General features: G+C 36.4%; 1 protein-coding gene across 2 annotated transcripts in view; it reads right to left on the reverse strand.

The window, feature by feature from the left end:
* LOC123566275 (ubiquilin-1-like) overlaps window positions 1–15,148 on the reverse strand; it is a 55,717-nt gene that overhangs the window by 36,859 nt on the left and 3,710 nt on the right. Inside the window, exons 2-3 of one of the 2 annotated variants that reach the window (XM_045360220.2) lie at window positions 3,513–3,557; window positions 1,131–1,283 (exon numbers count right to left, since the gene is read on the reverse strand). In XM_045360220.2, the coding sequence (XP_045216155.1) occupies window positions 1,131–1,283; window positions 3,513–3,557 (198 nt within the window). The remainder of the gene's footprint in view (window positions 1–1,130; window positions 1,284–3,512; window positions 3,558–15,148) is intronic. The other variant, XM_045360221.2, reaches the window with a different exon arrangement.

Raw genomic sequence — 15,148 nt, forward strand, 5'->3', positions numbered from 1 at the left:
GTCTGGTCAGGATCCATGCTGTTTGCTAATAGTTTCTCCAATTCCAATAGGCTTTAAAAGCGAACAGCATGGAGCCTGACCAGACTGCGCGGATGCGCAGGCTGGTCTGGATCCATGCTGGTCGCAAACCCACTATGTTGGTTTTCCCATGGCACGGCTCATATATATTTTTCTTTTGTTATGTCTGAGGTCACATGGCTCCAACTGTTGAGGAAGACCCCAGGGGTTGGGGTGGGGGGGACCAGCTCTGAATTCGGACAGAGTCCCACATCTTGGTTAAACCACCGACCTTTTGCAAGTCAGCTTCTGATCAGGTTCCAAGCTGTTTGCTACTCTGACAATATTTCTTCCAATTTTGGAGCAAATTGAATGAACTTTACAATTTCAGCAGACGACATTTCCAGCAGACCACAATTTATCTAGCATGCTAAAGGTTAAATGGAAATAAATTCATACAAAGGTCATATACCCATCTTGCTACCACGGAAGTTAATAAGTTCAGTTTATTAGTGCCTACATTTTTAATCATTAATAATTAAATACCGCAATTATTAACAGACAGGAAGAATAGGGAGACTGGTGTGTTCAAAACAATTTGAATTTATTTCCTTCTGTATTTCAATTTTTGATTTAAAATACACAACTCCATAATCATGTCATTTTATTTTCTGAAAATTTAGAATGAACTTTCATTTGTTAATAAACTAGTATAATACTATAGTATCTAGTCTGACTAAGTCATACTTTTTTTCCATACTCGACAAAAAATCAGTATCAATGAATTAATACAAACTAATGATTTTAGACATGTAGTGGACTGAACTGCTTGAAAATATTCTTTTTTCTGATACATGACTGTAGGTTCTTAAGATATCATGCTACTTTCACACACATCTTTCCTGCAGCCAGGCTTTGGTAGTGTGCTTCACCTACTCCATAACAATTAGTTTTCTTCCTTCTGTATAGACACATCTACTTGAAATATTCTGAATTTTCCTTAAAAATATCTGTTACAAAAATAAATAGTGAATCAAACAGTAGACCAGAGTTAGTGCTTGTCCTTGAGTACAGAAAAACTGAGTTTAAAGATATAAACAAATTTACAAGTTATATCAAAGATTCTAACATACCCTGTTGGCTGACTTAATAACAAGGTGAACCGTCATGCCATCTTTGATAGAATGTTGTGCCAAAGCTTCATCATCTTTCAATATCTTCCCAGCAAATATCAAACACAACTGTTCAATAGGTGACCCAAACTTCTCTGCCACTAGTTCCCGCAACTGAAATATAAAAACAAGAGGACCATGATGGTCCTGAATCGCTCACCTCTTCCCACATGACCCAGTTTTGAGTATGACGTCGTTTTTTCTATTATCTGACATAGTGACCTAGTTTTTGAGCTCATGTGACCCAGTTTTGAACTTTACCTGGATATTATCAAGATAAAAATTCTGACCAATTTTCATGAAGATCCATGAAAATTGTTCTAGAGTCACAGTTTTTATTATTGACCATTGATCTATTCGAGGTCGTGACGTTGAACTCAAGGTGAACTCACATTTCAGAATTCATGAAATATGCCTCTAGAGGTCACAAGGTTTTTCTATTTTTATACCTACTGGCCTAGCTTTTGATCGCACGTGACCCAGTTTCGAAATTGACCTAGATATCATCAAGGTGAACATTCAGATCAATTTTCATGAAGATCCATTGAAAAATATGGCCTCTAGAGAGGTCAAAAGATTTTAATAATTTTAGACCGACTGACCTAGTTTTTGACCGCAGTTGACCCAGTTTCAAATCTGACCTAGATATCATCAAGATGAACATTCAGACCAATTTTCATACAGATCCCATGAAAAGTATGGCCTCTAGAGAGGTCACAAGGTTTTTTTATTATTTGACCTACTGACCTAGTTTTTTTAAGGCATGTGACCCAGTTTCAAATTTGACCTAGATATCATCAAGGTGAACATTCTGACCAATTTTTATGGAGATCCATTCAAAAGTATGGCCTCTAGAGAGGTCACAAGGTTTTTCTACTTTTAGACCTACTGACCTAGTTTTTGACCGCACATGACCCTGTTTCAAACTTGACCTAGATATCATCAAGATGAACATTCAGACCAACTTTCATACAGATCCCATGAAAAATATGGCCTTTAGAGAGGTCACAAGGTTTTTCTATTATTTGACCTACTGACCTAGTTTTTGAAGGCACGTGACCCACTTTCGAACTTGACCTAGATATCATCAAGATGAACATTCAGACCAACTTTCATACAGATCCCATGAAAAATATGGCCTCTAGAGAGGTCACAAGGTTTTTCTGTTATTTGACCTACTGACCTAGTTTTTGAAGGCATGTGACCCACTTTCGAACTTGACCTAGATATCATCAAGATGAACATTCTGACCAATTTTCATGAAGATCTCATGAAATATATGGCCTCTAGAGAGGTCACAAGGTTTTTCTATTTTTAGACCTACTGACCTAGTTTTTGACCGCACGTGACCCAGTTTCGAACTTGACCTAGATATCATCAAGACGAACATTCAGACCAACTTTCATACAGATCCCATGAAAAACATGGCCTTTAAAGAGGTCACAAGGTTTTTCTATTATTTGACCTACTGACCTAGTTTTTTAAGGCACGTGACCCAGTTTCGAACTTGACCTAAATATCATCAAGGTGAACGTTCTGACCAATTTTCATGAAGATCTTGTGAAATATATGGCCTCTAGAGAGGTCACAAGGTTTTTCTATTTTTAGACCTACTGACCTAGTTTTTGAAGGCACGTGATCCAGTTTCGAACTTGACCTAGATATCATCAAGGTGAACGTTCTGACCAATTTTCATGAAGATCTTGTAAAATATATGGCCTCTAGAGAGGTCACAAGGTTTTTCTATTTTTAGACCTACTTATCTAGTTTTTGATGGCACGTGACCCAGTTTTGAACTTGACCTAGATATCATCAAGGTGAACATTCTGACCAATTTTCATGAAGATCTTGTGAAATATATGACCTCTAGAGAGGTCACAAGGTTTTTCTATTTTTAGACCTACTGACCTAGTTTTTGATGGCACGTGACCCAGTTTCGAACTTGACCTAGATATCATCAAGGTGAACGTTCTGACCAATTTTCATGAAGATCTTGTGAAATATATGGCCTCTAGAGAGGTCACAAGGTTTTTCTATTTTTAGACCTACTTATCTAGTTTTTGATGGCACGTGACCCAGTTTTGAACTTGACCTAGATATCATCAAGATGAACATTCTGACCAACTTTCATAAAGATCCCATGAAAAATGTGACCTCTAGAGTGGTCACAAGCAAAAGTTTACGGACGCACGGACGACGGACACCGCACGATCACAAAAGCTCACCTTGTCACTTTGTGACAGGTGAGCTAAAAAAATAAATACAAATATATATAATACAGACCAACAGAATATGTATTAGCCAGAACTTTCAAAACAAACAAAATTGTGTGTGAATACATACCAAGGTATGTTTTAAATCGTCTGGAATAGATGACTGCATTTTCACCTGATAAAATGAAAGTTTGTCGAAATCAGTAATGGCGAAACAAACAGTAGACTCTTCCACGTGTTTATACTACACATTGCTAAGACAGATCAGTGGAACAGACTCAATTAACAAACAGAAGGAGATGATTATGCTGTTTTTATCTTGTTGTTAGAGAGCGTTTTGTTATATATATATGCCACCAACTGGGGAGGAATCATGCAGTACAACGCTCATAAGCATCCAGGCCACACCATGAAGAGGTGCTCTCAATCATGGCCCAACTTTTTAAAAATAAATGAAACTAGAAGATGCTTTTGTAAACAAGAGGGCCATGATGGCCCCAAGAGGGCCATGATGGCCCTGTGTCACTCACCTGAGTACTATTGCTCAAAATCATATGATCGTTTCAAACCAATCTCATTAGAAGCTGCTAAGTACTTACTGATATAAATCCATTTTGATTACAATCAGGGGAGGTAATAAGATATAAAATAATTCTGGAACCTACGATTGGATCTGACAGGTTCGTCATGGAATCCAAGATTTATTGTTGTTGAAGATATTTTGGAAGTTTGTATCAAATCAAACCATAAATGAAGTCTCTATATGACTGCAAAAGCCAAAATAGCCAATTTTGGACATTTAAGGGGCTATAACTCTGGAACCCATGAAGGAATCTGGCCAGTTCAAGAAAGGAACAAAGATCTTGTGATGATACAAGTTTTGTGCAAGTTTGATTAAATTCAAATCATAAATAAAGCTGCTATTGTGCAGACAAGGTCAAAATAGCTACTTCTGGCCCTTTTAGGGGCCATAACTCTGGAACCCATGAAGGAATCTGGCCAGTTCAAGAAAGGAACCAAGATCTTATGGTGATACAAGTTTTGTGCAAGTTTGGTAAAAATCAAATCATAAATAAAGCTGCTATTGTGCAGACAAGGTCAAAATAGCTAATTTTGACCCTTTCAGGGACCATAACTCTGGAACCCATAATGGGATCTGGCCAGTTCAAGAAAGGAACCGAGATCTTATGGTGATACAAGTTGTGTACAAGTTTGGTTAAAATAAAATCATAAATGAAACCACTATCGTGCAGACAAGAAATTGTTGACGCACGCATGCACGCACACACGACGGACGAAGGGTGATCACAAAAGCTCACCTTGTCACTATGTGACAGGTGAGCTAAAAAGCGCATGTCTCCCCCACTGCATAGTCGTATATGCAAGAAGTCAATAGGGGAGAAGAGAGAAAGTCAATAAGAAAAACTGATGGTTGGCTGCAATAGGGATCACCTATTTGGCATGTCCAATCATCCCACTAAGTTTCAACATTCTGGACCTAGTGGTTCTGAAGTTATGAATTGGATACGGTTTTCCATGTTCGGGGTCATGTTCATTTGGGGTCATTTACTCTGCATGTCCAATTATCCTATTAAGTTTCAACATTCTGGGTCAAGTGGTTCTCAAGTTATTGATTGGAAAGAGTTTTCTATGTTCAGTCCCCTGTGACCTTGACCTTTGACGAAGTGACCCCCAAAAACAATAGGGGTCACCTACTCTGTTATTCCTATCTCCCTATGAAGTTTGAAGGTTCTAGGTCAAATGGTACTGAAGTTATAAACTGGAAATGGATTTCCATTTTCTGTCCACTGCGACCTTGACCTTTAACGGAGTGACCCCAAAATCAATTATAGGGGTCATCTCATCTGCATGACCAATCATCCTATGAAGTTTTAACATTCTGGGTCAAGTGGTTCTCAAGTTATTGATCAGAAATGGTCTTTCATGTTCAGGCCCAGTGACCTTGACCTTTAATAGAGTGGCCCCAAAATCAATAGCGGTCATCTAATCTGCATGACCAACCATCTTATAAAGTTTCAACATTCTGGGTCAAGTGGTTCTCAACTTACTGACCTGAAATGGTTTTCCTTGTTCGGGCCCCTGTGACCTTGATATTTAATGCAGTGACCCCAAAATTAATAGGGGTCATCTACTCTGCATGTCCAATCATCCTATGAAGTTTCAACATTCTGGGTCAAGTGGTTCTCAAGTTACTGACCGGAAATGGTTTTCCATGTTCAGACCCCTGTGACCTTGAACTTTAACTGAGTGACCCCAAAATCAATAGGGGTCATCTACTCTGCATGATCAATCATCCTTTGAAGTTTCAACAATCTGGGTCAAGTGGTTCTCAAGTTACTGACCAGAAATGGTTTTCCATGTTCAGGCCCCTGTGACCTTGACCTTTGACAGAGTGTCCCCAAAAACAATAGGGGTAATCTACTCTGCATGACCAATCAACCCAAGAAGTTTAAACATTCTGGGTCAAGTGGTTCTCAAGTTATTGATCGGAAATGGTTTTCCATGTTCAGGCCCCTGTGACCTTGACCTTTGACGGAATGACCCCAAAAACAATAGGGGTCGTGTACTCCATAAGTCCTGCCATCTTATGAAGTTTGAAGGTTATAGGTTAAATGGTTCTCCAGTTATTGATCGGAAATGAAGTGTGAAGCACGGACGGCGGACGGACAGGGCAAAAACAGTAGGTCTTCCCCGGGGGGGGGGGGGGGGGGGGGGACATAATTACATTGTCAAAGTATTAAAATGAAATATTTTGTCAGTAACTATTTTCGAATATAAAATTTTACTCCAAAGTTTGAAAATGAATTACTGTATGTAAAAATCACACCTATTGACTTCGGCAAACTTGTTTTATCATCTGAAAAGTAGTAATCGATTAACAGGATTAAAAATATATTTTCTATGAATTCACACAAATTTTTTCTAGCAAATAAGTATTGATACATGTATCTTGATTAAATAACAGGTAAGATTATATCAAATCATATATTATTCATTAAGAAATCAATAACCGGACGGCTAGAACGCAGGCTAGGCAGACAGCTAGACACTTCCAATATGAAAACCCAAATCAGCAGTGATGACAATTTCTTTAAAAATTTTCTCCACTATTTTGGTCTTTTGTGTTTGACATGAGTGGAGATATTGCCCGTAAGAAAATAACTCAATACTTCTTAAGATCGGGACAAATGCTTTGCCATGCCAAATTAGTTGGAAAAGGCATCCCGTTACAGGATTCCTAATGGTTTACTGTTTAGCAGTATATCACAAAACAACAAAAATTATTAGTAAACGAACAACATCTTGACAAACAACTTATCTGTCCAATACATGTTTATCTGTTCTGTCCAATACTAGAATTGGATACTTTCAATACATACATGTATATGAGTAAATTGACAATGGTTTTGTAGAATAATATACATGTTTTTTCTTTTATATGAATGTAAGACTAAGGCTTAGCTTACCACTACATAAGCGTACCAGGATGAAGCATACCACTTTAAAGGTTGAAGCGTACCATATATATAACATATAGTGAAAAAAATAAATATTTGTTTTAATGAAAAAATACATGTACATCTACTTTAATATGGAAGATATGTATTTAATTAGAATGAAATAATAAATTGCTCTGGTGAATCTGTTACAAATTTAATGTTACAAATTATGTTTATATTAACATTGTCTAATTACAAAGAAACACATTGTCTAAATGTAGTTTATGAAAATTTGGATGAAATGATGTATTCATTTCTTGATTACTGTACGTTTTATTTCTGTCACTTTCCGTATGTGCTATGATTGTTGATTTTTTGTTTGTTTGTTTGGTTTGGGTTTAACGCCATTTTTCAACAGTATTTCAGTCATGTAACGGCGGACAGTTGACCTAACCAGTGTTCCTGGATTCTGTACCAGTACAAATCTGTTCTCCGCAAGTTACTGCCAACTTCCCCACATGAGATGTATCAGAGGTGGAGGACGATTGATTTCAGACACAATGTCTTTTATCAAATCGTCACGGAGAACATATGCCCCGCCTGGAGATCGAACTCGCGACCCCACGATCCGTAGACCAACGCTCTCTCTATTGAGATAAGTGGGCGGGCTTTATGAATGTTGATATTTACTTGTACAATAGAAATCAGAAAAAAAGCAACCACCTTAAGAAATAATAATAAACAAGAGCTGTCTCCGTAGGATGACACATGCCCCCGATGGCACTTTGAATGAATAGTTATGGCCGATGTTACAGTTTAAACCCTTTGACCTACGGAGCTGGGTCTTGCACGCGACACATCGTCTTACTGTGTCACACATTCATGCATAGTTATTTTAAAATCCATGCATGAATGACAAAGATATGGACCGGACATGCCCATCAATGTACTATCATGAAAAATGATCTTTAACGTCTAAGTGTGACCTTGACCTTTGAGCTACGGACCTGGGTCTTGCATGTGACACTTCGTCTTACTGTAGTACACATTCATGCCAAGTTATTTGAAAATCCATCCATCGATGACAAAGATATGGAATGGACACGCCCATCAATGCACTATCCTTTAACGTCTAAGTGTGACCTTGACCTTTGAGCTACGGACCTGGGTCTTGGGCTCTGCATGTCGTCTTACTGTGGTACACATTCATGCCAAGTTTATTTTGAAAATCCATCCATCGATGACAAAGATATGGACCGGACACGCCCATCAATGCACTATCCTTTAATGTCTAAGTGTGACCTTGACCTTTGAGCTACGGACCTGGGTCTTGCACACTGCACGTCGTCTTACTAAGGTACACATTCATGCCAAGTTATTTGAAAATCCATCCATCGATGACAAAGATATGGACTGGACACGCCCATCAATGCACTATCCTTTAATGTCTAAGTGTGACCTTGACCTTTGAGCTACGGACCTGGGTCTTGCGCACTGCACGTCATCTTACTGTGGTACACATTCATGCCAAGTTATTTGAAAATCCATCCATCGATGACAAAGATATGGACCGGACACGAAAATTGCGGACAGACCGACAGACAGACAGACGGTTCAAAAACTATATGCCTCCCTTCGGGGGCATAAAAAGTAAAAATGACAATTTTTCATGAGCTCTATCTAATACACTCAAACATCTAATGTAATTCACAAGCTCAAAATTTATGCAAGTTTACTCAATCTGATCTATTAATGGTTAATATGTGTTATTAACACCTATCTAAATAGCATCCCGCTATTAATGATTTCACTATAACATGTGGTACACCTCGTTCTGAAAAGGTACGCTTATGAAGTAGTATGCTAGTGCAGTGGTACGCTTCGTCCTGCATTGATTTTATATGCTGTTTAATTTTCATGTACTGGTTGGCGACCCAGAATTTCGGACGACCCACAAACCCTTGCTTTATGTGCAACATCCACTGCAACAATTGCAAATCGGTGAGTAAAACTTACAAAATTAAAATATTTACATTTGTTCACGAAATGTTGTGACAGCTCCCGTTGGGGGAAGTTGCATGTGCTTTCAGTGCGCATACTTGTTTTAAGGCCCCAACATTATGCAAGGGGTACTCATCTACAATCTGCTAAAATATCAGGGTTTTTTCTTGCTGTTTTGGGAACATAGCCTATACCCCAAAAATTGGGAATTTTGAGGCGTAAATGTTCCGAATTGGGAAATATTTAGTCTCATAGTATATAGTAAAAATACACTTGTTTCACATTGTACAACCTCTTTAACATACTGTAACCGGGGGCCATTTTTACGGGGTAATTAGCTATTATTTAACAAGTGGTAGAGTTCTAATATTCTTTTATTCCATTCTATATCACTTTTCAATAATTCCAATTTATCAATTCATCATACATAATAATTTATTATTCTCAAAGTTTCCAAGTTTTTCTTGCCTAAAATATTAAAATATCAATTTTGACTAATTTTGACTTTCCGGTGCCTAAAACAAAAAAAAACCAAATCTAACTCAAACTCAAACTGACTTCTTTCAATTTTCCCTCCAAACTCTGCAACATATTCATTCACGCCCACTTCATACTTCAACCAATCACATCACACATACATCATATTTCAACCAATCATATCACACATGCATACATTAAAACCTGACCAGTACTTGTCTACTCCAGTGGCTTATTTAAGTTATTACTTTCTGATACTAATTAACACTTACTAATTAAATTATTACCATATCAAATTCTGTCTGGAATATCTTTTGAAATAGCAGACCAAATCAAATGCACATATGTTTAAAGCTATAATTATTTCTAGATAAGTAATAAACTGTAGAAAGGTAAGGACACTCTGATAAAATAATGACTTAATGTTATTTTAATGATTTTCATAATAAAAAATATATCTAAAATATAGAACTGGTCACATTTTCTCCCTCTCTCACTGAATTTGCTCCTGCAAATTTGTTAATATTAAATAACATTTGAACAATAACTTTCAACATTATAGAAAGAAACAACAAAATTTATCATGTTGAAATTTAAGATATATGCAAAAGAAAACATTATACTACACACAAATGTTATAGATCAAATATGATGATCACAGTTCAATAATACAACAGTCTTTATTTGTGGCAATTAAATTGTGATAACTTGAAATCATATCTTTTATTATTTTAGGTATCTTCAGCAATTTAAAGTTGTTTTATACAATAAAATTTCAGCTGAAAATACGTTTTCACTGTTCTACGCAATTAAATATCTGTGCCACATTTCTTGGTCATTTTTCCAGTTCTGCACTGTCCTTGTACTTGTCACTGCTCACTGTTCATGAATAGACATGTATGTACAATATCACACATTTTTATTTAAATACACTTTTTGTAGGATGTGATCAATGGTTCAAAGTCTAGACTCAAAAATGCCATTTTAAAACATTGTTTAATAAAGAATTCTCTTTATCAGAACATATTTACTTTTTATAATCTGCATATTGTATTACGTATGCTGACATTCTGAGTCAATTACTGTGACTAACATTACAATTAAAACATTTGACTATTTACAAGAAGAATAAGTACTAAAAGTTTGAGTCTTCAAAACCTTATAAATTAATAAATAGAGTGATCCCCAAATTAGTGTTCCCTTCCAAAACGAAACAAAGAGGTATCTATACTGGTAAATCACTAGATTTACAATAATCTGGATAATGTAGACTCATGATTCAGTGTACTGCTGAAATCACTCCTTGTAACCTGGTTCTTATACGCCAAATAACTTCAACTCATTGTACTGTCTCTTTAGTTTACCCCTCTTTCTATTCCCAAGCATAACTCTACAAATCTCCCTTTTAGATAGAATGTTTAAGATAGCACATACAAAATTTTGCTTTAAACAACTATCCCTCTCATTTCTCAATATGCAGGTACCTATTTCTCATATTTTCTTATAAACCTTCCTTTGGTTTCTAAAAATTTGTAGCCTATAACAATATCTTGGGTATCACATAATGCTTACACTAACAAGGAAAACAAAGCTGAAAATAACAAGAAAGGTCATAGTTTAATTTAGATATGCCTGTATAGTAAGTTCCAAACAAAAATAGCCAAATGGAAAAAAAAATGTGGCCACCTGCAATTTTGAATTTTGTCATACATGACATACAAAATCTTTTACAACCAACTTAAATCATTTAACGCCATGCCTTAATTAGTAATCGCAGTGATTAGGGTATCAACATAACCTTAACTTAGAACCCTAAAGTTACTTTCTTTTCTCTGGCTTAAGCATGCTTTGTTTCATATTTACACTGAACTTCATAATATCATTATCGCTCTACAGACATATATTGCTTTCCTTCAGCATTACTGTTACTCTGTACCTTAATATGCCTATCCTTAAAATTTTGTGGGACAGACGTAAGTCCCTATCTATCAACAAGAGATCACAGAGTGATCTTGGCGCCCACCAAGTGCCATTTTTGAGTGTTCCAAATTTCAAGACTTACTGACTAGCTCAAGGTCAAATTTCATTTCCGTACACAACACTGTGCATGTGGTCCAAATTCGAAAGCTGTAGCTCGAGAAATGTGAAAGTAGGTCACTAGATCAATCTTAAGGTCAAAGTTTAATTCGGTACACAAAACTATGCAAGTGGTCCGAATTTGAAGGCTTAGCTTGAGAAATGTGTAAGTAGGTCACTAGGGCAAAATCAAGGTCAAATTTCACTTCAGAACACAAATCTATGCATGTGGTCCAAATCTGAAGCCTGTACCTTCAAAATGTGAAAGTAGGTCACTAGGTCAATGTCAAGGTCAAAGTTTGTTTCGGTTACACAATCCTAAGCAAGTGGTCCAAATCTGAGGCCTGTAGCTACAGAAATGTGAAAGTAGGTCACTAGGTCAATCTTAAGGTCAAAGTTCAATTCGGTACCACAAAAATATGCATGTGGTCCAAATTTGAAGGCTGTAGCTTGAGAAATGTGAAAGTAGGTCACTAGGTCAAAATCAATGTCAAATTTCATTTTGAAACACGGAACTATGCATATGGTCCAAATTTGATACCTGTACCTTCAAAAATGTGAAAGTAGGTCACTAGGTCAAAAACAAGGTCAAAGTTTTTTCAAGTGCACAAAACTATGCATGTGGTCCATGAGTTTTATTTCAGAATACAGAACTATGCATGTGGTCCAAATTTGAAGCTTGTACCTTCAAAAATGTGAAAGTAGGTCACTAGGTCAATGTAAAGGTCAAAGTTTGTTTCGGTACATAAAACCATGCATGTGGTCCAAATTTGAAGGCTGTAGCTTGAGAAATGAGAAAGTAGGTCACTGGTCAAAATCAAGGTCAAATTTAATTTCGAACACAAAACAATGCATGTGGTCCAAATTTGAAGACTGTACCTTCAAAAATGTGAAAGTAGGTCACTAGGTCAAAATCAATGTCAAATTTCATTTTGAAACACGGAACTATGCATATGGTCCAAATTTGATACCTGTACCTTCAAAAATCTGAAAGTAGGTCACTAGGTCAAAATCAGGTCAAAGTTTTTTCAAGTGCACAAAACTATGCATGTGGTCCAAATTTGAAGGTTGTAAGCTACAGAAATGTGAAAGTAGGTCACTAGGTCAAAATCAAGGTCAACTCATGTCAAGGTTCACTTGCCACTCAAAAATATACATGTGGTCCAAATTGAATGTTGTAGTTATTGACAAAAGATCTTAAAAGCTTTTCCCTATATAAGTCTATATGAACCATGTGACCCACGGGCAGAGCCATATTTGAAACCCTAGGGGATAATTTGAAAAAACTTGGTAGAGAACCACTAGATGAGCTACATTACAAGTATCAAAGCCCTAGGCTTTGTGGTTTGGACAAGAAGATATTTCAAAGTTTTTCCCTATATAAGTCTATTTAAACCATATGACCCCAGGGTGGGGCCATATTTGACCCTAGGGGTATAATTTGAACGATCTTAGTTGAAGACCACTAGATGATGTCACATACAAAATATCAAAGCCCTAAGCCCTGTGGTTTTGGACAAGAGGTTTTTCAAAGTTTTTCCTTATATAAGTCTATATAAACCATGTGACCCCCAGGGCGGGGCCATATTTGACCCCAGAGAAATAATTTGAATCATCTTGGTAGAGGACCACTAGATAATGCTTCATACCAAATATCAAAGCCCTAGGCTCTGTGGTTTTGGGCAAGAAGGTTTTCAAAGCTTTTCCTTATATAAATCTATGTAAATTATAGAAATAAACAAAGGGCCATAACTCACTCATAAATTGTTGAACCAGTCTGATTTTCAGGGGGACACAACTAGGGTACCAATACATCATTCTGACAAAGTTTGGTCAAAATCCCCCAGTAGTTTCTGAGGAGATGCGATAACGAGAAATTGTTAACGGAGGACGGACGGACGGACGGACGGACGGAATGACGACGGACGGACACGGACGCAGAGTGATTTTAATAGCCCACCATCTGATGATGTGGGCTAAAAACAGAATGAGCACTAGCATATTGACCAATTTGATCACATTTTGTAACACCTGGCATTTTTGAACCTATACCTTAAAGACAAACGACCACATCTACCATAATGTCTGCACTTCTAGTCATCTAGCTTCTCTCGCCCATGGAATCTTCTCCTGTACTGTGGACCCTGATTATCCCTCGTATATGCCTGTCTGCTCTCCCTGGTTCTATTTATTTGCACATTATCACTTGCCTGGTCACTGTCACTTAGTGTTTTGTCCTCATTTTCTGAACTTTCTGCCATCTTCGCACTTTTCACTAACTCATCCGATGTTTTTACTTCCTTCAAAACCACAAACTTTTGTATGTCCATTTGTAAACCATGAATAACCTTGTCTAATATGTCATTTTCACTCTTTCCCAGATCACGTCCCAGACTAGTTACCGATTCTACATAATCCTGTACTGTTCTACTCCCCTGCTTTGAATTTACGTATCTAGTGTACAGACTTGTTCTACTGTCCAAATTAGCATATCTACTGGTAAAGGCCTGTTTTAACTTTTCAAAGTCATTTTTCACTTCAGCTGTTAAGTTCATGTACCATGTTTCAGCACCCTCTGGCAAAGCTAAACACATTTGAATGCATTTTTGTTCATTATTCCATGAATTAGCATTTGCTACAAGTTCAAATTTTTCTAAAAAGAATTTCGCATTTTCTCCATTTTCAAATTTTGGTGCAGTTATTGAGTCCATTTTAGCGTTTCTTCCTTGTGGCATTTTTCAATTATAACCAGTTTTATGTTTTGTCACAAGTAATATAATTCCATTTTTCTGCATTTCACTCTGAATTTCCACATTTCAAATTTTCTACCCTTTTGATTCTCACACCATTATATAACCGGGGTCCTTTTTTCTCGGGGAAATTAGCTACTAACAAGTGGTAGAGTTCTAATATTCTTTTATTCCATTCTATATCACTTTTCAATAAATCCAATTTATCAATTCATCATACATAATAATTTATTATTCTCAAAGTTTCCAAGTTTTTCTTGCCTAAAATATTAAAATATCAATTTTGACTAATTTTGTCTTTCCGGTGCCTAAAACAAAAAAACCCGAATCTAACTCAAACTGACTTCTTTCAATTTTCCCTCCAAACTCTGCAACATATTCATTCACGCCCACTTCATACTTCAACCAATCACATCACACATACATCATATTTCAACCAATCATATCACACATGCATACATTAAAACCTGACCAGTACTTGTCTACTCCAGTGGCTTATTACTTTCTGATACTAATTAACACTTACTAATTAAATTATTACCATATCAAATTCTGTCTGGAATATCTTTTGAAATAGCAGACCAAATCAAATGCACATATGTTTAAAGCTATAATTATTTCTAGATAAGTAATAAACTGTAGAAAGGTAAGGACACTCTGATAAAATAATGACTTAATGTTATTTTAATGATTTTCATAATAAAAAATATATCTAACATGTAGAACTGGTCACATTACTGCCATTACAAAATTGTCCGTAATTTGGTCAATGTTTGTGCAATTTTGATGAAATTTTTTTCTGAATGTAGATTGGGAATTTTTGCACTTATTTTGGGGAAAAAACATTCTTTTTAGCATTGGGAATATAGCCCAATAACGACTAAAAAACAACCGAAAAAACCCTATAAACGCAGACAAGAAAATTGCGTGTTTTAAAACAAGTGTCAAGGTTTTCCCTTTAATAACACGAGATAAATGCATTTAAACCAGTTTTTTTTAAC

The sequence above is a fragment of the Mercenaria mercenaria genome, chromosome 8 (genome assembly GCF_021730395.1).
Source record: "Mercenaria mercenaria strain notata chromosome 8, MADL_Memer_1, whole genome shotgun sequence".
Lineage (NCBI taxonomy): Eukaryota > Metazoa > Mollusca > Bivalvia > Venerida > Veneridae > Mercenaria > Mercenaria mercenaria.